Consider the following 22,127-nt stretch of genomic DNA (forward strand, 5'->3'; position numbering starts at 1 on the left):
GTAAATGAGCCGGTTATTTCCTCTTCTGATAGGCCTCCCGATCGAACTGGGGTGAATAGACTGAGGCCCAAGAAAAGTCTGATTTCAAGGTCGAATGGTCTGGATCGACCCATTTAAGAGATTTCATGAACTTTGGGTTAGAGCTGCTCGGCCTCATATCGGGTAATGAAAACCAGCGGTCATCAACTACCAAAACTTAGCCTATAGGAGGAACTAGCGGTCATCAACCACCAAAACTTAGCCTATAGAAGGAACAAGAAGCAGTCCAAATGTGTTAGGTTAGGCAGTAGATGGACCAATTGAGAAGGTCAATGAATGTGTATTTTTTATTTAAAAAATAAATATAGTAAAATTGAAATAACCTAAAATTGAAAATATTATTAAAAATGATGAATTATAAAAAAAATCATTAAAAGACAATTTTTACTCATGATTATTCAATTTTGATACATTTTTTTAAATTTTCATCATATATTTTAATTAAATTATTAAACTTTAATTTTATTGGAAAAAAAAAGCTATTTTATATAACAAGTTTCCAGTTAAATAACCTTAATCTCCACTCTTTTTTTTTTTATGACGAAAGTAATGGATAATAATTTATTTATGAAATTATATTATTTTAATAAAATTTTTATTTATTAAAATTTTCAATTAAATTATATATTTTATTAGGTTCATTAATTGGACTAATTTTAGGTGTTAGAAAACAATATCCTTATAACTTAAAATTACCAAAAAGTTAACTATTAACCTGCACGTGCTAATTTTATAAAATTATATCATTGATATATGAAAAATAATTAGCTTCGCATTAATAAATTATTTCTAAAATTATAAAATTATATTTTTTATTTAATGAAATTTATAAAATAATTGAATGTTTAATAAAAATAAAATTTAAAAAGTAATTAATGTTTTTAATGCTATTGAATTGTATAGATAATGCAATATTTTCAGTCATGTTTTATATAAATTTATTTCATGTGGATAAATTTTTTATTATATTATTTTTTTTATAATTTTTATTTATTTTATTTTTTTCGTATATTAAAAAATATAATTTTTATTATCTTTTAAATTATAACTATTTTAAATATATTAAATTTTATTAAATATTAAGAGATATTTTAAAAAATATATTAAAAGTAAAATAAAATTATAATAATCGATTTATAATATTTTTTATTAAAATAAAAGATAAAAATATTACTAATAATAAATTTATGAAATTAAATAAATTTTTAATAATAAATATATGAAATATATTTAGTAAATCCATGAGCAAAATGCAATGAAAATTTATTTATTTTTTATATAAACTTATTAAAATATTGAGATGGATATATTAATATTGATAATTTGCAGAACGTTTTTATAAATAACTTTAGAAAAATAATTAAATAAAAAAAGTTCCCATACCAGCTCCCTTTTCTTCTCCTGTCTCTTCCCCGTTTCTCACATTTACTTTTCCTCCCTGCAGACACCATTGCATTTCTCCCTCTTTTTCCTCCTGTTTATTTCTTTTTCTGCTCCTCCTTTAATCCATTTTTTTTTCCCTCGTAAAATATATGAACTTTTAATCCCAAGTTCGTTTTTCGATCTGTAGGGTATTTTCAATTTTGTTTTCTGTTTTTTATTACAGTTTCAATTTGCATTTTGATTTTTCTGGTCAATGTAGCTTCATTTTCGTTCTGATTTGGGTTTTCCTTTTCTTTTTTGCAAATCGAAGATTTTGGGCATCCCTTTTATACTGATTTTTAAAGCATGGATTCGAAAGATCTCTTTTTTTTGGAATTTTTTTAATTAAATAGGAGAAAGAATCCCAATTTTTCCCTTTTGAAGTTAAATTTGATTGCAGATTATTTTGATTCTTATAATGTCTCTTTGGTTTCCAGTTGTTTTTTACCTAATTCAACGCTAATTAATGCGTATGTTATAAAAAGTTTGAGCTCTTTTTTGTCAAGGGAAAAGAGAATATGTGAATCGGTCAATTTGGGAATATCTGTTGGTTTTTGGGTATCAGTGTTTGTGGGTAGGAGGTTATGTATATGGAAAAGTGAATTGCTCGCAAATATAAGTAAATATAGCAAGATTATGCCTCTGGGTTGAGTTGTTTAGCAATGGAGAAGTCGAAGATTGAACATATTGTTGGTGGCAAGTTTAAGCTAGGAAGGAAGATTGGGAGTGGATCCTTTGGAGAGCTCTATCTAGGTATGATTGATATCAACTTCTTTTTTTTTTTTTTCTTTTTTTCTTTTTTTCTTGTCTCTGTTTAGCTTGTCTATTGCTTTCTTGTAGCATTTCAGCAACAACATTTTCATCTTTTATCCTCTGTTTGTTTAACAGTTTCTTTGATGGTTACTTGACTTGAATTTTCAGGTGTAAATGTGCAAACTGGAGAAGAGGTTGCCGTTAAACTGGTAGGTGATTTGTTTCAAAAAATGGTTCATGGAGGTTGATTTGGATTTACAGGAGTCATTACTTCTCATGAAGTTTCTTCTTTTCCTTTTTTTTTTATGTCATGACAGGTAGGTTTATAACTTTTTGAAAACCAGAACCACTGTAGGTTCTAGATGATGTGTGTCCTTTATAAGAGCAAAATAAAAATTATTCTTTTTCCAGTCTCAGTTAGGAAGGTGTGGGTACAGTTAAGATGGGATCTAGATTAGTAATTATCCAAGTCACATGTTAAGTTGTCGACTCTTAAGTTACTTATTGTTAATGATGATTGATGATCATAAGTTGTTTTTGCTTTTGCTTGTGGAATACTTATGCTTCAGAATTTGATACAGTATGTGCTATGCATCTGTTTCTCTTTCTTTTTATGATCTTCTAGCCAATTCCTTTTTTTTTTTCTTTTAATTTCAGGAATCTGTGAAAACCAAGCATCCTCAGCTTCACTATGAGTCAAAGTTATATATGCTTCTTCAAGGAGGGAGTAAGCCACACTCGTCTCTCTCTCTCTCTCTCTCTCTAGCAATCATACACATCCATAAACACTCGAAAAATGTTCCGGAAGTGCAGGATGGAAATTTGTGATAGAACATTATGTTTTTGTTTAGATGCTTTTTTCTGATTTTAAAACGGTAACTCCATGTTAAGGTAAATATGGCTCAAATGTCCTTTAGAAGTTCATTTAAAGCAAATAAGGGGAATGTGGTCTGTGAGCATAATCTTTTCTCATAAATAATTTCATTTTATTTTCCCTGATGAAGCTGGAATTCCACATCTAAAATGGTTTGGGATTGAGGCTGACTACAATGTCATGGTTATTGACCTTCTTGGACCTAGTTTGGAAGATTTGTTCAACTATTGCAACAGGAAATTTACATTGAAAACAGTATTGATGCTTGCTGATCAACTTGTAAGTCTTAAATGTCTTTTCTTTGTTAAAGTGTATTTTTAATTCTTAAGCTGTGATATTAATTTTTTCCCCTTGTTTTTGTCTCTTAAGATTAACAGAGTTGAATACATGCATTCAAGAGGTTTCCTTCACCGTGATATAAAGCCTGACAACTTCTTAATGGGCCTAGGCCGCAAAGCAAATCAGGTACTTGCTCTTGTTTAATTCATGGCTATTATCTCAGAGAATTAGAATATATGTGCTTGCTTTGGGTTATAGAGTTTAGTAATTCCATGTGCAGGTGATTGTGAAAGGTCTTTGGCTGATAAATATTCTCTCTTGGGGCAGTATAGGGACATTATTTTACACATCAAAGTAGAATGAATATGTATATATAAAGTAACTCATGCTTGAATTCATATACCCGAATCTTATTTACCTTTGAAGTAAAATAAGAACATGAAAGTTCATGATTCTGTTTGGTTTCAAGTGTGAGCTATATTAAATTCATTGTCTAACTGCATCATATTGCTTATTTGGCATGTGCTTTACCCTGGAAAATTGTTTGATTATTCTTTCAGTATGATAAGTCTCTTCACATTCACAGAGTTTGATTTGTTATGAGATATTTATAATGAAGGAAAAGCTATTTTTATAGTTCCTCTCTTAAATTGAATCATTATGTCGCAGGTGTATGCCATTGATTTTGGCCTTGCAAAGAAGTACAGAGATCTTCAGACTCACAAACACATTCCATACAGGTAAATCACCATGTTTACTCAATGCAGCATGTTATGCTTCTTATAGCCTAGGCTTTTCAGGCCACGAGATTTGTCCATGTTAAAGAAGGAGTAGGAAATTTGGTAGGGCATGTTAAGGATGTCTCCTTCCCTTCTAATTAGGTAAGGATGTAAATGAACCAAGTTGAACCAAATTTTGAATAGCTTAGGCTCAGCTCTTTTGAGATTTTTCATGCTCAATGTCAGTTTGATTCAGCTTGAGCTTTAATAATAGAGCCTAAGCTTGAGCTTGGCTCAAATTAAATTCATTGGCAAACAAGCTCAGCTCGAGCGCGAGCTCAAATCAAGCTTGGCCCAAAATTTGAGCTAAAAAATAAGCTTGTCTCAAATTTGAGCTTGCTACATTAGTATATATTTAATTTAAATAAAACTAATAAAAATCTAGCTTTAAATTGAAATAAAATATAATTTAAAATAAAGTTATAGGGGGCCCTTTTAGGCCCCACATGTTGGAAGTGTGCACCCATATACATAAATTCAAAATTGGTGAGGGGATTCCTTTTACAAGGAAGACACAACCCTTCATTTTGTTTGTGTATTTATATTGATTAACAGGTAAAACATTTATAGTTGGGTATAGAAGTACTCTAAGTTTACGTCATTTTAAAAAGATATATGGAGAGAAATTTTAGTAGTCAACTGAAATCTCAACCTTTTTAATGTTGAAGATTCAGAGAGAATGAGTAATAGTAATAGTTGGAAATATTAGTGTTAAATTTAAACCTTAATATTGTAATGCTCAAAGTTTAGAAAGAAAGAGGAAGTGAGGGATGGCAAAAAAAGATGGTGTAATGGTAATAGTTAGATAATTTAGTATTAAATTTTAACCTTAAACCATTTAAAGCTTTGAGTTTAATATTTAACCTGTTACACACTTAATACCTTATATAATTTATCCCTATATGGTTTGTTACTTATTAATGACTGTAAAATTGAGAATTATGACAGTAGAATTGTAAATTATAACATATATTATATAATTCAAGCATTAACCCTAAATGGAGAGAGGGTAAAGATAAATAGTGAGAAATAGTACATAGTAGTCAATTCAAATCTTCAAGGCCTAGATAGAAAGTAATAGTACTGATTGGATATGTAATTTTAAATTTAAATTTTAACCTAGGTTCAAAACTGAAAAAGAAAGAGAGAGGGAGGACAGCATAGGGGAGAGAGATAAGTTTATGTTTCATATCCCACAACTACCAAAACATCATAGTTGCAATTTATTTAGTAATTGACTATGGATAAAATAGTTTAAAATGATTTTTTATGGTTAAATATATATGTAATATGATCTTAATGTATTCTTATATTTATTTCTCATAGAAAATTAACTTCATATTTATAAAGAAATTTAATTTATATTACAATTAATTTATTTTCTATAAATACAATTTGTATATTAGTTGCTTTATAATTTTAGATAACACAATATTATATTATTTGATATTAAGAGCATATTTATTATCTAATATTCTTAATTTATTTCTCATGTCATACTTAACTTGATTTCGTTAAAAATATTAAGTCACAAATAACTATATTCACTAGCTTAGAATATAATAATATAATAGATTTATATTTTCAAATAAACCAACTCACTAACCTATTTAACGAGCTTATCATCTATCCTATTTGCGAGCTTGTTTAATGAGTTAGCTTGTGAGCCTATAAATAAGCCGAACACTATTGAGCTCGAGCTCGAGCTATAATCATTTATTAAATGAGCATAAAAATTAGGCTTGAGCCTGATTCATTTAGAAAATAAACAGAATTCAGCTAAACTTTTATTGAACCAAACCATCAAATAATTCACAAATAAATTGATTCATCTACACCTCTATAATTAGAAGAAAAAAGTTACAAATTCAATTAGTACACTATAAATCTCTAGAATTTTCTTTTTATTTTACATGCATTAAAATTCAAGTTTGAGATAGATTCCAATGGATCTAATTTGGGAAGGGCAGTGACCAATATGTAGGGATTAGATCTGAGGACTTGGAAGTTGAGCTGTGGTTTTATGACATGCATTCAACCTACCATGATCTAACTTCTAAATGAGGGTTATCTTATTTGCCCAGAAATTTGCTCGATTGTGCATAATGTTTGGATACAAGTTATGGACCGCATGGCAGGATTTGAGGTTGTAGTTATGCCAGTTTGTTTGTGTCTAGTATTCACCTTTAAATGTTAACACAGCTGGATAAAAGCAGTTCTTGTCTCAGAAATATACAATTATGCCTGATAAATACCATGAGAAAGCAGCAGAGTTGCAAATTTTCAGCTATCTTATTTGATTGAATGTGAATATAATAAAGATCTTCTGTTTCCCTCATCTGCTTTTTTTGTTTAAATCCTTGTGTCTTTTTTTTTTGGGAAGAAAATGTGTAAAGTTCCTGGGCTAAGGATCGTGTCACGGGTCTATGAATAGAAAGATCCTTCAGCTCAATAGGACCTTTCCCCTTATTTCGGCTCTTACTCCTCCTTGCAGAACCTAAGTTGACGGAATCTTGGGAGCTCGTTGGAGGAGGCTCTTAACACCTCAGATTAATTGAAAAGAGAATCTTAAATCTCGGTTTGAAGGAAATAATAATCGATTCTTTATTGATGTCTCGGCTCTATATTTATGGAGCTAGTTTTAAGAGTCCAAGTGGAACAGCTATTAATAATAACAAGTCCTACTTGACTTAAGAGTCTTAATGGAGCAATTATTCTAATAGAAAATAAGTCCTACTTAATAATAATCCTACTGATAAAAATAATGGAAACAACAATTCAAGAGACTCCTATTGCTTACGGCTGCAGATGCGCTTCAATTAGCAGTCCTATGCCTGGTATACTTCTTCCCCACAAATGCATCCACAACAAAATGTTGTTGTCTGCACCATAATTAACATCCATGCTTTGTTTGTCCATTGCCTGCCCTCTCTTCTAATTGATGCCTAATCTGACAATGGTTATCCTACTTTAGAATTCATATTTTCCTCTTTCCTTTCTCTTGCATATACATGCAATCATGAATACATTTTTTTTTTTTTTACTTTCCTCTAATTTCCTCTTCTTTTTTGCTCCTACCAGCATAATGATTTGATTTTTTGTTGGGGCAACTGCCAACTCACAAGTTATTTGGTTGCAGAGAAAACAAGAACCTCACAGGCACAGCTCGTTATGCAAGTGTCAACACTCATCTTGGAGTTGGTGAATGATCTTACATTTTTATGATGCCTTTCCAACTATTAACAGGACAGCTATCATATGTTTAGATTTATTATTTGCCTATCTTGCTGGCAGAACAAAGCAGACGGGATGATTTGGAGTCTCTTGGTTATGTGCTTATGTATTTCCTAAGAGGAAGGTAGGGTATATATTAGCTATGCATTTAATTAATTTCTCTTTTTGTATCTTCCTTTTCTTCCTGGTTTTCTTTGCAATATCAATAGTTCATCAGCTTTTTGGCCTAATTCTTTTTGCATCAGTCTTCCCTGGCAGGGATTAAGAGCTGGCACAAAAAAACAAAAATATGACAAGATCAGTGAAAAGAAAGTTTCAACTTGCATAGAGGTATGATAGTTTGCCATCACTAAAACAAGCTTATCGTAAGAGACCATGTTAATGAAAATTTGATTGTTAGCTAGATCCAAAGTTTGATGCCCTTGTATGCGTGCGTGTCATCTGGATGGGCAATACTAATGGCAGACAGTGAGGTGAAGACTGGCTTGAACTCCTAGGGTTGTCATAGATCCAAACTGGCTAGATGTTTGTAATTCAATCATGGAATAGATAGCACAGACTAGATCCATCATGAATAATTTAGTTATGAATATATGAACAAATGTATAATTGTGTGCAAGTTCATTATGTTAGTGTCAATGTGGTAAGTGCAGATAATGTGTATGTTTCCTCCCTCTCATTCAATGGTCATTGTATTTAATTCCATTAAATTAATATGGGACATATCCTTGCCCCAAATCTTGGCTTAACATTGGGTGAGTATGGTTCAAAGCAGCTTTGGTTCCTTTTTTCTGGTGAGTCCAATTTGTACTTAGTTGTCATGTTTCTGATTCAGTAATCTAAAGGCGCATCTATGACAGGTGCTTTGTAAATCATACCCATCTGAGTTTGTATCATATTTCCACTATTGTCGATCATTGCGGTTTGAAGACAAACCAGACTACTCATATTTGAAGAGGCTGTTTCGAGATTTATTTATTCGAGAAGGTGAACCATCAGAAATATCATATTTCAGTTCTTTAAAAAATACATTCATATGTAGCATTTCTGACATTGTCATGGATTTGTATTTCCTTTCTCTAGGTCAATTAAATAGTTTACTGTGTAGATGTTTTAGTGCTTAGGATTTTGGCTTGATGCTGATGCAGGTTATCAGTTTGATTATGTTTTTGACTGGACGGTTTTGAAATACCCTCAGATAAGTTCCAGCTCCAGACGGGTAAGTGCTGCTGGTGAAGTGGTAGGCCTAGGTTTCTACTCTCTCCAGATTTGTTCTTTACCTTACTAATGGACTCTTTTCAGCATTCTGGTGGGAAACCAGGTCATGCAGGACCATCTGCAGAAAGACCTGCAGAAAAGGTCTCAGGTATTTCTCAAAACAAAACTGAACTCACTTTTGGTGTCAAGTGTATGGAACTCTGAGAATGAGTTTTGAGCATGTGTGAGTGCTAGCAGAGAGGGCCACAGGCCGGTGCCAGCTCAGAACTGGCAGTTTTGGTCCATGGAGGGAGAGCCCTATACTGGACTGCAGTGGGCTGGTTTGGTGTCAATTCCAGTTCAACACCAGTTTGGTTCTGGTTCAACTTTTATATATATTTTTTCTTTTTTCTTGTAAAAAGGGCTGCTTTAAACTAGGGGTGAGCATTGTTCGGTTTGAACCGAAATAACCGACCGAACCGATTTAATTTAATAATTTGGTTCGGTTTTAAAATAAAATCGGTTCGGTTCGGTTTTAATTTTTAAAAATTTCGGGTTGGTCGGTTCGGTTCGGTTTTGGAGACAAAATAATTCGGTCGAACCGAACCGACCGAATTTAACCTTAAACGCTCCGTTTTAATATAGGGTTATATCACTTCGGCACACTTCCCAGTTCCCATCCCGCATACAGCCACCGGCCTTCATCTCTCTCACAGACCAAATCTCTTCTCTCCATCCTTCGCGTCTCCCGCAGCCACAGCCACCCACCCCAGTCGCCAGTCCCATAGCCACCCACCAGCCACCGGCCGCGGCCACCCACCCACTCGCCAAAGCCAGAGTCTCTTCTCTCCATCCTTCGCCGCTTCAGTCCCGCAGCCACGGCCACCCACCCACCCAATCGCCAGTCCCACAGCCACCCACCCACCGGCCACCCACCCTGCCACCCACTCGCCAAAGCCAGAGTCTCTTCTCTCCATCCTTCGCGTCTCTCTCTCACACGGCCATCGCTCGCGTCTCTCTCGTGAGGGGCTCCTTCCTTGACAAATCCGATGTCGCAGATCGTGTTGTCTCCGTCGTCAAGAATTTTCAGAAGGTAGATCCTTCCAAGCTAATTCCTTTCTATTTTCAAAACTATTCCTTATGCTTTCACTATAAATACCCTTTTCTGGATTGTGCTTTGTTTAGTAATCGAAAACAATGGATTAGAAGTTCCTATAAAAAATTTTAAAATTGAGTTTCTTTAGTGACACAGCTGTTAAACCCACATATTCAAAGCTGTGTATTTTTCTAGGTGAATTTGTTACTCAGAAGTTTTTTTTTCAATTATGATTTATTTTTCTAGGATTATTTTGTAAGTTCCTTTTGGAGAACTTGGTTTATCTAATCATTGGAATATCAAAGTGAAAATGGAATCATTAGTTTTCATTTACAAGTGAAAATAAGGATTTTTCAGAGCGAGCTCCCTTCTTTGAGGGTAAAAGGGCCTCTTTGGCTTATTTGGTTCTTCTTGCTTCTTAAGTGGTACTCTCTGAGTTTTGATTGCTATTTTAAGTTGGAAGCTTCTCAAATACGTTATGCTTGTTGTCGATGTTTGTTTGTCAATTTGGTGCCGTTATCAATCAATGTGCCCCGGTTGGTTGAGAATTTCCGGGTTATTGTACCAGCCATCAGTTAGACCTGTTGTTGTTTTCTTATTACTGTATTTCTGAATGTGGGAGCTCCTTTATTATAAGAAATTTATGGGTCGTTGCAAGATTGTGGTGCGCAAAACGGTAATGTGCAAGAGAACTATAATTTAGTGCAAAACCTGAATTGTCATCTGTTGGACAGTGTAAGGAGATACAGACAAAAATCGATTTCGAACCGAACCGAACCGAACCAGTTCGGTTCGGTTCGATTCGGTTTTCTATCTTATTTGGTTCGGTTCGATTTACAATTTAAAACAATTCGGTTAAATCGGTTTTGGCCGGTTCGATTCGGTACCGAACCGAACCGACCGATGCACACCCCTACTTTAAACTGGATGGCTGGTCCCAATTCAAGGTACTGAAGGTTCTGGTCCAGCTTGGTACCTTTAACTATTGACCTATTCTGGTCCTAGTTTGACCAGGCCAGTTTTGGCCCAACCTGGACTGTGGTCATGTCTAATGCTTGGACTGGAAATGCATAAGAAGGTGGTCTTCTACTGTATTTTTTGAACCAGAGTTGCACATCACGCATATAGCTAGAAGTCTAGGCCGGTGCAATCGGTCCAGTTCGGTTCTGTTCCGAACTGAACCGAAAAAACTGAAAACCAAATTTTAAAAATATTAGAAACCGAACCAAAAAGATTATTAAGATATAACCGAACCGAGTGAATAAAAATCGATTTGGTTCGGTTATATCAAAATCGAAATTTGTAAATTTAACACGTTTGGACTTGAGCTGCTGATTGGGTTGGATAAGGGAGGGGAGGAAAGAGGATGGCTTGGGCTGCTAGTTGGGTTGGGTAAGGGCTAGTATAATAGTATATAGTAAAATCGGTTAATTCGGATAGTCGATTATTTAACACATTTAAACCGAACCGAACCGAAAACTGAATAATTTGAAAAATACTAACCGAACCAAACTGAATATTCCGACTAAGCGAACCGTTGAACCGCAATCGGTCGGTTCGGTTCGGTTTCTCAGTTTGAACCGAGATATGCTCTCCCCTAGCTAGAATCTTTTTGCTTTTCTCTCGCGAGTACATAATTTTTTGCCCTATTTTGTCTCCCCCCCCCCCTCTCTTCAATGGTTAATATCTACCATATTTTCATTCAGTTGGAAGAGAGATTCGAGATAGACTGTCAGGTGCAGTTGAAGCCTTTTCTACAAGGAAGGTCTCCGGCTCTAGTCCACATGACAATCTCAGGAACAGGTCCTCAGAGAATGTAAGCTCATCTTATGTGATATATTGCGGAAGAAACTATAAAAGATTTGTTCTCCATTCTTCTTTGTATTTGAAATTTTGATGACAAGCCGAAATCTTGTGCATTACAGAAAGTAAGGCTCTTTGAAAATTAATAGTGCCAATGAGTTTTCTACCATTTGGAGTCTAAAATGGATCAGATTATTTACACTGTGAAAGTAAATGATAGATCTGCTGATAAGTATAAGAGAACAAGGAGAATAAGTATACTTTTTAGTTATCTTGACTGCTTTAGTTCAGACTTGGAGCCTAATATATCAAAATGTTTCATTGATTTTAAACTTAAGATCCTGCACATTAAGAGAATGGATTTTCCGCTTGTGCATTGTTTTATTTGTTTGTGACTAAAGGCTTCATTGAGTTGGGTTTGGTTGGTTGAGTTGTACTTTTTAAAGGGAAATTTACAATGTAATCCCTGAGTTTATTACTAATAATGATTTGGTCTCTGTATTTTGGAAATTAAACTATTTAATCCCTTGATTTTGTTTTTGTTACGTATCTTAGGTACTCTTGTCCATCTTCTTCTTAGCTTTAAAATTAAATCACTATGTAATTATTATATAATGTAACTATTGACAGCTTCATCCCTCAAGTTTGCAATTATTCTTAATTTTATCCATTAATTTATTTTCTTTATCTGCGAGAGACCAAGAGAGTGGAATAGATGAAGAGATGAATATGAGAAATGAAATTGTAACTTATTGCAAAATTGAGGGACATAATATAAATAATTACAATATTCAAAGATTGAATAGTAATTTAATTTTAAAACCAATAGAAAGATGATGGAATGACCTAAAATGGGTGATAGAAGCAAAATTGAGGGATTAAATAGTCTAATTTTCAAAATATAGGGACCAATTACCAAATCACTATTAGTGATAAATTTCAGGGACTAAATAGTAAATTTACCGTTTTTATTAGTTAACTTTATATTTTTAGTAACAGCTATCAGAATTTCATTTATTTCTGCTTCTGAATAGAAACAAAAGTGGGAATAGAAAGGGGAAACAGGAAATGCAGCTGAAGAACTTTCCTGCACAAGGACCACCTAGTTTGGTGGGTTGATGAAATTGAAACTAAACTTAAAACCTGTAATGTCTTGTGTCGTTTATTTTTGCTTATTTTATGTTAGTATGGTAATATGGTTCTAGTTTGCTCTATTTTAAGTCATTGCTGCTACAGGATTGCATTTTGAAATTGTTTTATGTTGTGTTGCCAAGTCCTTGTTTTTCTTGGAAACTGCCGAGTCCTGTTCTAAATTCTAATAGCCTTTTATGGCAAAGTTTATGCAGCAACTCGAGCCAGAGAAAGGGCGCAGTTCTTCTCGTTATGGCAGCAACACAAGAAAAGCTGTTATCTCAAATAGCAGGCCGAGTTCCTCTGGCGAACCTAGTGAAGGTCGGTCTGGCAGATTACTCTCAAACAGCGGCCGTCTGACTTCGTCACAAAGACTGCAACCTGGGTTTGAGCCAAAATCATCTACTCGTGCTGTGGCTCCTTCTAAAGGCCCTCGTGAGGATACTTTTAGGAGCTTTGAGCTCCTCGCAATCAGGAAGTGACGACAGAGAGAATTCGATATAGCAAGGTATTTGCTTAAGTGAAGCCTTGGGTAACTATACTCTCTTCCATGTCAAGCAATCTTGGAATTCATAGTCCTGCCATTGTATACGGGATGTCACTCAATCGCTGCCATCACTGCACATTTCACATTTTCGAAGAACAACATTACTCAATCTTGTTCTTGCAGCTTCATTTATTTTTTGCCACTTTTGTCTTTCCGACTCTTGGTAACTTGTTTTTAGGAACATGGAAGAGAGTTTATGGACTCTACATATTTTTTGGGTTATATTTGCTCCTTTAGTTATGTCTATGAGTGGTTGTATCCTATTCCAACCATATATTTGCATGTAAAACCAGGTTCAAATGACTGGGGATGGAAATAATAGTTTCTGGATTGATGTCCCAAAATATAAAACTTTATTCTTTTCGTTTGGAATCAGGAATTTTGCAAGATTTTAAAATGGGTTGAATAGAGCAAAGCCAGCAATCTGAAGTTAGGGATGAAATGGGTCATGGGTGTGATTGCTGGATGTTCTTCTTTTATATTATATTCTATAGCCTTGTAAATTATATATATAAAAATCGTTTTAAAAAATAAAATAAAATAGATAAATTATATCCGCCTGTTTGGTGCAAAACATTTGAATTATTTGAAGTGACATTGCTATTTATATTATATGAAATTTATATTTCCTTTATTCTCTCTTTATTTTTCATCCCTTTCAATTTTTTTACGCAATTAAGCATTTAAAATAGAGTTGGTGAAAGTATAAATTATAGTCTCAATTTGTTTTTGAAAATCACTTGTATTTAGAAATTTTTTTTTAGAAATTATTCTCGTTTTGCATGAAAAATATTTTACAATAAAAATATGGAAATTTTAAAATTTTTTATTATTTTATAATTTAATTCAAAATTTAGTGATAAAATGGTAAATTTTATTGCCATTATATCAAGTTCAAAACTCAAAATTTGAATAAAAAACAATATAATATAAATTATTTTATTATATATTCTCCTAAAATATGAATAAATATTATTAATATAAAAAAATTAAAATTTTTAACTATTTTACAATTTAATTCAAAACTTAAAAAATTAGTAAAAATCAACTTAAAACTTTTTAATGCCAAACAAATTCATAGTCTAGCAAGTCCTATTAGCTAGTCGACAACCACGTAGATGAGCATGAGTTCCACAAGGGAAGGCCTAAGTGTGAAGAAGAAGAAGAAGGCTATATTTTGAATGGGAATCCTTCTCACTTTGAGTACGTTTCAAATTTAGAGTGCCCATTTATTTATTCGGAAAGTAGTCTCCCTAATAATGAAAAAAAAAATTACTTTCTTTTATCTATATATTCCATTTGCAAAATTATTATCTATTTTCTTTTTTTCATTATAATAACATATAAATAAATAATTATAATCTTATTTAATTTTATTTTATTTACAAAATAATCTCTTATTAATTATTATTTTTCTAATTAAGTATTTTTAAAATAAATATAATTAAAAAATTAATAAAAATTTATCTTATTAATATTTCCAATAAATAAAGCTCCTACACATACTATCTTGCTGATTTTCTATTCTATATGATAATTTTACTGGCACTCTTATCCCACTGTTTGGCACAATTCATAAGAGAAAAAACTTCAAATAAACTCTAATAAAATCATATGACAACGAAAATTTTGTAGGTTTAAAAAAAAACATTCTTCAATTTTGTAGGTTTAAAAAAAAAACATTCTTCCATTCTAAACAAGAAATTTAGTAAAAAAAAATTAATTGAATTGAATTCTACCAAACAAACAAATTGTAATAAAAATATAATAAACAATAAAATAAAATAAACCTTTTTTTTTTCTCAAGGACATACGAAGCTGTGCAGAAAATAGTGTACACTTCTCTTTCTTCATTTCTGTTGGCGTCTTCTCAATGCCAAATAACAATTATCTACTATTTTCATTATTAGCTCTAATTCTGATTCTTGATAGAAGAGAGGGCATAAATGACATGGCACAGACTGATCAAATGAAACAGGTTGTTACAGAAGGGGTAAAAATCACTACAAGATAGGGAAACACAGATGTAGAATAGAATAATCTACAGTATAAAAGGCTTCCAAGAATCAAGTTAAAGGGTGGAGCTCTGGTCAGTAGGATAAACAACTTGGACTTTCAATCAGCTTTTCAAGGGTTTCTCAGAGCTGCCAACCTCTTCTCAAGCTCATCAATGCCCGAACTGCAAGAAGAGAACTTTAAGGTAAGCTGAGATTGCAACAAATGGATTAGAATTCTGATTCCATTCTATTCTTTTCTTTACTATAACACTTTATTAGACTCCTTAGTCCTTGCTGCCAAAACCCAGGGTCTGAACCATGAACGCTTCTTAAATAAGAGAAAAGAACAAGCTTGGCTTGCAACCCACTGATGAATTTGCTGCATAGTATTTTGGAAACTGGACTAGACCAGCTGGTTAGACCAGTAAACCCGGAACTAGTCCAATGGCCCGTTCAATTTTTTTAATTTATATTCTTAGCTAAATCGACAAATATATTTACTTCTTAATATTTCAAATAATGCCACAGGGCTTTGACCAAGTAAGTATACCAGTTTACAGATTAGTCTAGCGTAAGAACACTGGTGGTATCATAATGCGTTTAACTTTAGATCAGAAAACACACACAGAATACCTGCTGACATCCTCTTTATTCTTCCCGGCAATTTTACCTTTTGGTGCTGTTGACAACTGCCAAATTTCAATTAAAGTAAGCATGAGTGAAAAGGAAACTTAATCAACTGAAAAGGTCAAACATAAATTACTTCTGGCACTAACCTGTGAGGCAACATCAACACCAATTTCATCGAGCACCTGCCACAATGGTTGAAAAATATTTAAAAAAGTGCTCTATCTGACGTCCATAAAAAAATGACGCACTGGGAATAATTTGTACTATTGTGCCTGTATAAACCTTATCATTCAAGTTTTACCGCCAAAACAAGAGACACTTGACAGTCGATATCATCAAGTCAATACTAATGTAGAGCCATAACATGCATGCACAGGCTTACAGACATCAAAAAAATAACTCAGTTTAAAAAATCTTCATTTTGTGTCCTTCCCAAGCAGATTAATCATTAAACTCTAGTCATAGGACTGGTATTTCATTCTACAGAAAAGCTTCATTTGACATCAGATAATACGAATAAGAGAAAATCTTCACTTCCACAACAATGACAACAATAGCACCAATAATATCGATGATGATGAAGAAAAGAAAAAGGACAGCTCTCAAGAGAAGTATCTTACTTGATTTGTCAACTCATCAGTCTCCTCTTCAGCCTCATCGTCATCCAAGGCATCATCTATGGCTTCTGACATCATTTCTGTCTGCATGATGCACAAGTAGACAGAAATCCATGTTACCAACAAAACAAATCCAACTAATACCAAGTATAAACCTGGTTCCATGTTAAATTATACTCAAGTAGAACCATGATCTTACAGTCATATCCATCTGTGCTGACTGCTTCTGAAATTCCCTTATAACCTTAGCTTGCTTTGCAGGAGTCATTTGCTGCAAATAAAACATATCAGCCATTGGAAGAGACTAAGATGATGACGATGATGATGATAATGGAATCTATGCAATTTTAGTGTTTAATATATGAGGTACAAGCATAAAATTTAAGAAAAATTTGAGGCAGGCATCACGAAGCTGATTTCAGAGTAAAAAGCTCATTATGCATAGCTAAAAAAGCAAATATTCATTTCAAATGCAATCTATTATTCTTAGATACCTTATTCATAGATGCCATTGCCTTTGTGGCACCTTTCAAACCAACAGCAACTGAAGATTGGGCATGCATTGCCTGCATAAGGGAATAAACACTCTGAATGGAACATTCTGGTTGCACTGAGAAGAAAAAACTAGGCAGAGAGAGAAGATTGTCTCCCTAGTAAATGCATGCTTAGACAAAATACCTGCGTATGAGTAGCTATGCCTCTCATTTGAGCACGACTGCCTTGTAAGTTAGCTATTTGTTGCCTAAGCCTGACTAGTTGCCGGGCTAGAATTTTAGTTGCTGCCTGCATAATGCATAAAAAAAGAAAAAAGATATACATAGGAGTTACATCAGAAAGTGTCATTGCAGGATAAGCATGAAAACTCTATAGAATGAGAAACTGGTTTATGGTTTCATTATATGGAAGTAGGAATTAATTAATTAATTAGCATTTAGGGACAAAATCAGAGCCAAAAGGGCAAACTGAAACTTATAAGACCATGCATGGCTAAATTCTGCAAAATCCTATCAGGAATTCTGATCTGAATGTAAAGGGGGAAGCCAAATCTAAGCTTCAACAATTGCAAAAAGTTCCATGGATAAAAAATAGTCTAATTGTAGTGCAAGTCTGAAAGCTTCTCAAAATTCCAGTAAAATAGATCTCCATCAAATTGAATGTACTACATAAATTTACAAAGATTGCTATTCCTATCCTTTAATTGGCCTTGGACTTCTAAATAGCATTAAGGAGAAAGAAAAAAAGGAAAGAAGTTACTTAAGTGTGCAAAAAAAGGGTACAAACCACCATATTAATGAACAATTAAACAATTAAATCGTAAAGAAGAAAACCCAGGCCTGCCTAGTCCTATCATCAATTGATATATAATTACATAATATACTGAATTCCAAAAGTTGGAAAGGACTGGACATGCATCCTTTTACCTAAATAGATACAAGTATAAGACACTATTAGGGCTAGAAAAAATCTAATAGTCTTCACTCACATTCACTAAAAGTGGTTCTTTGCAATCTTAACTAGGAAAAGCTATCAAATTAACAGTAATACACCAAAGCAACTCATGTTTCCCAGAGCCAATGCAAATCCAACCAAAAATCAAGACACACCAGATACCTCATTTCCTGTCTTAGCTGTTCTTTTTATCTCAGTGACAAGCTTCTTTTCCTGATAAGATAACTAATCAGTTAGATCTAACAGCAACAAGAAACAAGAAAAAAGAAAAAAGAAAATTCATTGAAAAATATTTACATACCTCTGATTGGAGTGCTGCAATTTCCTTCTCTACGCCTGAATCAGGTTAAATGCAAACAAAGACATCAATATGAGTATGGAAGAATCTGATTTAACAGCAATAGTGCAAAAAGGACCAGATATAGTCCCTAACATTAAGTGGTCCAGGAAGAGCCCAGAATCAAGATGAGAGCTTTCACTCGAGATAATTCCACACTCACAAGATGGGAGATCCAAGGAGACCCAACAACTAAAAGTCCTAGAATGCACAATACAAAGGTGAAAAGCTGACCTTACAAGTGATATTTCTCTCTGTTTGTATGAGAAGTTTGACTAAGCTTGACATAGCGTGTGGAGAGTGCAAGAAATCAAGTACATTGTTTAAACCTTGCTGAAGTCTAAGTTTCTTAGACAGAAAAAAAAAAAAAAAGAAAAAGAAAAGGATGCCTGTTTAAGCCTATTAATACAGTAGCTGAATTTTCACTAGAGAGGTCCTGTAAGCTGTTCATAAATTTAATTTTTTCCTCCTCAGTATATGGCTCCACTTTGAAGCACCAGTGACCTCATCTTGCCTTAAAGAGGCTTGAAAAAGCACTGGCTTAACTTTACTGGCATTCATGAGTAATCCGTTGCAGAAACAGTTCTACAATTCAGATACACCTCTTTTAAAATTCCATTATTTTGAATTTGATGGCAAACCCATTTTGCATATTTCAGAATAACAACAAACGCGATCACTAGTTCTCAAATCCAACCGTTCCAGGTGATACTTTGGCCACTGGAAATGCGCTTGAGTTTCCTCATATCAAAGAAGAATCATGTTATTAAGTTCTAGATCAACACAAGTCAAGCAAATCCTAAAATTTGAATTAAAAGTTCAAAGCTTAACCTTCCTGGACGTTAATATTCATGATAGGGCAGGGGCAGGAAAATAGCAATAACAGAGTTTATAAAAGCGGTCATCATTATATGACCTCAATGTAGAGACAGGAACCAAGGGTTTTGCAATCCAATTCTAATACTGAAAATTAAATATGTTAAAAGTAGATAATACCTCTAGTAGCATGTTGCATTTCTCTCTTGCTCTCTCGAAGAACCTCTGCAATCAAATTTAACGGGAAAAAAATCTTTCTTTTTGGTTTTGCAATTGTTAACAAAGCGGAAGTCAACTCAAATTGAAATATAACAACATGTACGTAAAACTCAATAGCTCAAAAAGATGTGAAAATCATAAAAGCGAATCAGAGTGAATAAGATCTGATCAAGCAAGTATGTAATCTGACAAAGAGAAAACATCGAATTTTGCAGCAGAATTTAGTGATAATCGAACCTCTAGGATTAGCTTTCTTGTTGAAAATGTTCATTTTCTTCTTCTTTTTGATCTCGATTTAGATTACATGCAATACGCTTGGGAGGTTTTCTCAACGGACGTGAGGTTTAGCGGAGGAACAGAATAAAAGAATTTTGTTTTTGGCTCGAAAATGGAATAAAGCGTCCCGAGATTTTGCGGCTTTTTTTCCCTTTAATTAGTTAATTAATCAGGGACCTCACTGTAAATACGTGTATTTGCACCATGCTTTGGATAGGAGATTGAAAATAACGCGAGAAAAATAAAGAAGACGGAAAATAACTTTTTCACTTTTCCATGTTGCATAAAAAATGGAAAATATTTAAAAAGGAAGATATATTATAGTCCCTAAAATTTAATAAGTATATAATTTACCTTTCTTTAATAATATAATTTAATTTTGAAATTTTTTATTTTATTAATAATTCCTTAATCCACTGTTTAATTAATAATTAATTAAAAAGTCAACTTAAATTAAAATAATAAAATTATAAAAATTAAATTATTAAAAAAATAAAAAATAAAATATTATAAAAAGTGAAATTTAAAATATTATGTTATTATAATTTAATAGTAAAATTTAATGACATGATTATTATGTTAAAGAGAATGAAATATTAGAGATAAAATTATATTTAATTAAAATAATAGAAATTAAACAGTGTGTTTTATTAAATAAATTATATTTTAAATTTAATCTGCAAATCACATCCATTTCAAAAAAAAAAAAAAAATCTGCAAATCACATTTGTATAATTTTATTATATGACCGCCTCTTATAGCAAAAGGATAAATTTATAATTTGTATTTTAAAAATAATATAAAAACGATATATTCAAAATTCTAAAAATTTTTCCTACGTACTTTTTTATTTTTAGTTAAATATAAAGGAATAAAAAATTAATATATTTTTTTATTAAATTAACCTCCAAAATTTAGATTTATTTCCAAATAAGTGTTACTCTAATAAAATATAATTTTTAATAAGATTTTATTTTTTAATTTTAAATATTTCAAATATTTTTTTTGTATTTTGTAGTTTTTAATTTTATTATAATTAAAATAATAAATAAATATTTATTTTAAAATTATAAAATAAAATATTATTATTGAAAAATATTTTTACTAGATTATAATAGATTTCGATTAACGAATAAATTTATAGTTTTTTTTTATAAATAAAATTATAGAACTTGACTTATTTAAATTTTATAAATGTTCAAAAGTCTGATTTTCAACTTTTTATCAATATGGTAAAATAGCTCTTGATTATTAAATTATGTTTATTTAATTTATTTCAAATTATAAATCACACTGCATAAATAAAACTTTTATAATAAGCAATTTGCGTAATATTAGTTACAAGAAATCAGCATCTTAGTTATTTAAAAGTATAAATACTAAATTAATTTAAAAATAATTTAATATTAATATAGATAATATAATTAAATAAGTATTAATTATTGTTAATTTTTTTATTTTATTCATCATGAAAAAAAAATCATTATAATTTAAATTACTTGTATATAATCAAACTTTAATTTTAAATAATAATTATCTCAAGATTTAATAAAAATATTTTAATTTATTTTATCAATTTTTGATAACGATGTGAATGTGATTCACTACTTAAATTTTATCAATTATTCAATTTAATAAGCGTTTGATAATGGAATTCATGACTCAAAATAATTAAAATTTATCTATTAAAAATTAATCTATTTTGTCTATTAAAATTAGACCTAACCATCATCACTAGATTATTAATGATCGTTGCGACACAATCAAGAGAATTCCTACAAACACTTAACCGTTTATTCACCGATCAATAGTTTAAATTTTATAAAAAAAAACAATTAATCTAATCAATATTCAATTTATATAGTTCTTTAACACTCTCAAGAATACTATATAACAATATTATATAATTTGCTCACTTTCATTATTTAAATTATTGATTTAAATATTAAAGCAGTTGTAAATAAAATATTATCCACCTCATTTGTTCTCTTTATATATTATTCATAATTAAAGAGATTTTCGATCCATAACATTAATAACCGATAAGACGTCGTCTACAAATCCAAATATAAAAACCTATACAATAGAGTTCTAGGCAAAACACAACAAAAAACATGAAAACTTGTACAATTAATGCAAGCTTGTATTACCTGGTGGACAATCGACCTAGATTGCAATATGCCATCGGACCAAGGGACACAACTATAAGAGGAGAACCACTAGAGAATAGAAATCCCCTTCTCCTACAAATACTCAACAAAAGCTAAGGAGACAAAGCTTCCGGTGATTTTTAGGATACATGAGGCTTGAAGAGTATGCAAAAAAAAAAAAAAAAAAAAAGAAAGAATGCAAATTGATTGTAAGGTAAGCTCATAGGGACCAGACCGCGTGTTGTGAATGTACAGCTATTAATTTATATTATTAATATAAAATAATTATTTAATAAATATTTTTATAAATAATTAATTAATCATTTTTTTATATTATATGAAATGAATAATAAAATAATTAATAATTAAGATTAATAAAAATATTAATGAATAAATTTTTTAAAAATTTAAAAATATTTTAATATTAAAAAATTAATTAATGAAATTTTCTTGAATATTTTTTATTGGAAAGAAAACGAAAT

The 22,127-nt window shown here is 31.7% G+C and overlaps 2 protein-coding genes and 1 long non-coding RNA gene across 5 annotated transcripts; 2 read left to right on the forward strand and 1 right to left on the reverse strand.

Moving 5' to 3' along the window:
* Positions 1-1,406: 1,406 nt before the first annotated feature.
* LOC110629984 (casein kinase 1-like protein 6) lies at positions 1,407-13,529 on the forward strand. 3 transcript variants are annotated; one of them, XM_021777241.2, is made up of 15 exons: positions 1,407-2,214; positions 2,383-2,423; positions 2,872-2,941; positions 3,219-3,367; positions 3,458-3,553; positions 4,037-4,107; positions 7,286-7,347; positions 7,441-7,504; positions 7,626-7,710; positions 7,785-7,853; positions 8,241-8,367; positions 8,529-8,599; positions 8,683-8,746; positions 11,380-11,489; positions 12,814-13,529. In XM_021777241.2, exons 1-15 carry the CDS (start codon positions 2,124-2,126, stop codon positions 13,087-13,089), a joined length of 1,446 nt encoding a protein of 481 aa, XP_021632933.1. In that variant the 5' UTR covers positions 1,407-2,123; the 3' UTR covers positions 13,090-13,529. The 3 variants fall into 3 exon arrangements, with proteins under 3 accessions (XP_021632933.1, XP_021632934.1, XP_021632935.1); XM_021777242.2 differs by having other exon boundaries at positions 1,409-2,214; positions 12,823-13,529; XM_021777243.2 differs by lacking the exon at positions 7,785-7,853 and having other exon boundaries at positions 1,412-2,214; positions 12,823-13,529.
* Positions 4,114-7,194, forward strand: LOC122721563. Its single transcript, XR_006348248.1, has 2 exons — positions 4,114-6,541; positions 6,793-7,194. It is a non-coding gene; the product is annotated as an uncharacterized LOC122721563 (long non-coding RNA).
* Positions 13,530-14,922: 1,393 nt separating the features above from the next.
* LOC110629055 (vacuolar protein sorting-associated protein 2 homolog 3) lies at positions 14,923-19,639 on the reverse strand. The gene is made up of 11 exons (XM_021775902.2): positions 19,457-19,639; positions 19,181-19,225; positions 18,149-18,183; positions 18,010-18,060; positions 17,077-17,181; positions 16,893-16,964; positions 16,598-16,669; positions 16,402-16,482; positions 15,928-15,963; positions 15,785-15,840; positions 14,923-15,333 (listed from the first exon to the last, which is right to left on the reverse strand). The coding sequence occupies exons 1-11, from the start codon at positions 19,488-19,490 to the stop codon at positions 15,282-15,284; spliced, it is 639 nt and encodes a 212-aa protein (XP_021631594.1). The 5' UTR covers positions 19,491-19,639; the 3' UTR covers positions 14,923-15,281.
* Positions 19,640-22,127: the final 2,488 nt, after the last annotated feature.

Source organism: Manihot esculenta, chromosome 13, assembly GCF_001659605.2.
Source record: "Manihot esculenta cultivar AM560-2 chromosome 13, M.esculenta_v8, whole genome shotgun sequence".
Taxonomy (NCBI): Eukaryota; Viridiplantae; Streptophyta; class Magnoliopsida; order Malpighiales; family Euphorbiaceae; genus Manihot; species Manihot esculenta.

What these genes read in the sequence shown, in the direction of transcription:
- LOC110629984 (XM_021777241.2), top strand. Translation starts at nt 2,124, where the DNA reads ATGGAGAAGTCGAAGATTGAACATATTGTTGGTGGCAAGTTTAAGCTA. An exon ending in TAGGCCGCAAAGCAAATCAG is followed by an intron (nt 3,554 to 4,036) that starts GTACTTGCTCTT and finishes ATTATGTCGCAG; the next exon opens with GTGTATGCCATTGATTTTGG. An exon ending in ATGTATTTCCTAAGAGGAAG is followed by an intron (nt 7,505 to 7,625) that starts GTAGGGTATATA and finishes TTTTTGCATCAG; the next exon opens with TCTTCCCTGGCAGGGATTAA.
- LOC110629055 (XM_021775902.2), bottom strand. Translation starts at nt 19,490, where the DNA reads ATGAACATTTTCAACAAGAAAGCTAATCCTAGAG. An exon ending in GTGTTGATGTTGCCTCACAG is followed by an intron (nt 15,841 to 15,927) that starts GTTAGTGCCAGA and finishes GAAATTTGGCAG; the next exon opens with TTGTCAACAGCACCAAAAGG. An exon ending in AATAAAGAGGATGTCAGCAG is followed by an intron (nt 15,334 to 15,784) that starts GTATTCTGTGTG and finishes CTCTTCTTGCAG; the next exon opens with TTCGGGCATTGATGAGCTTG.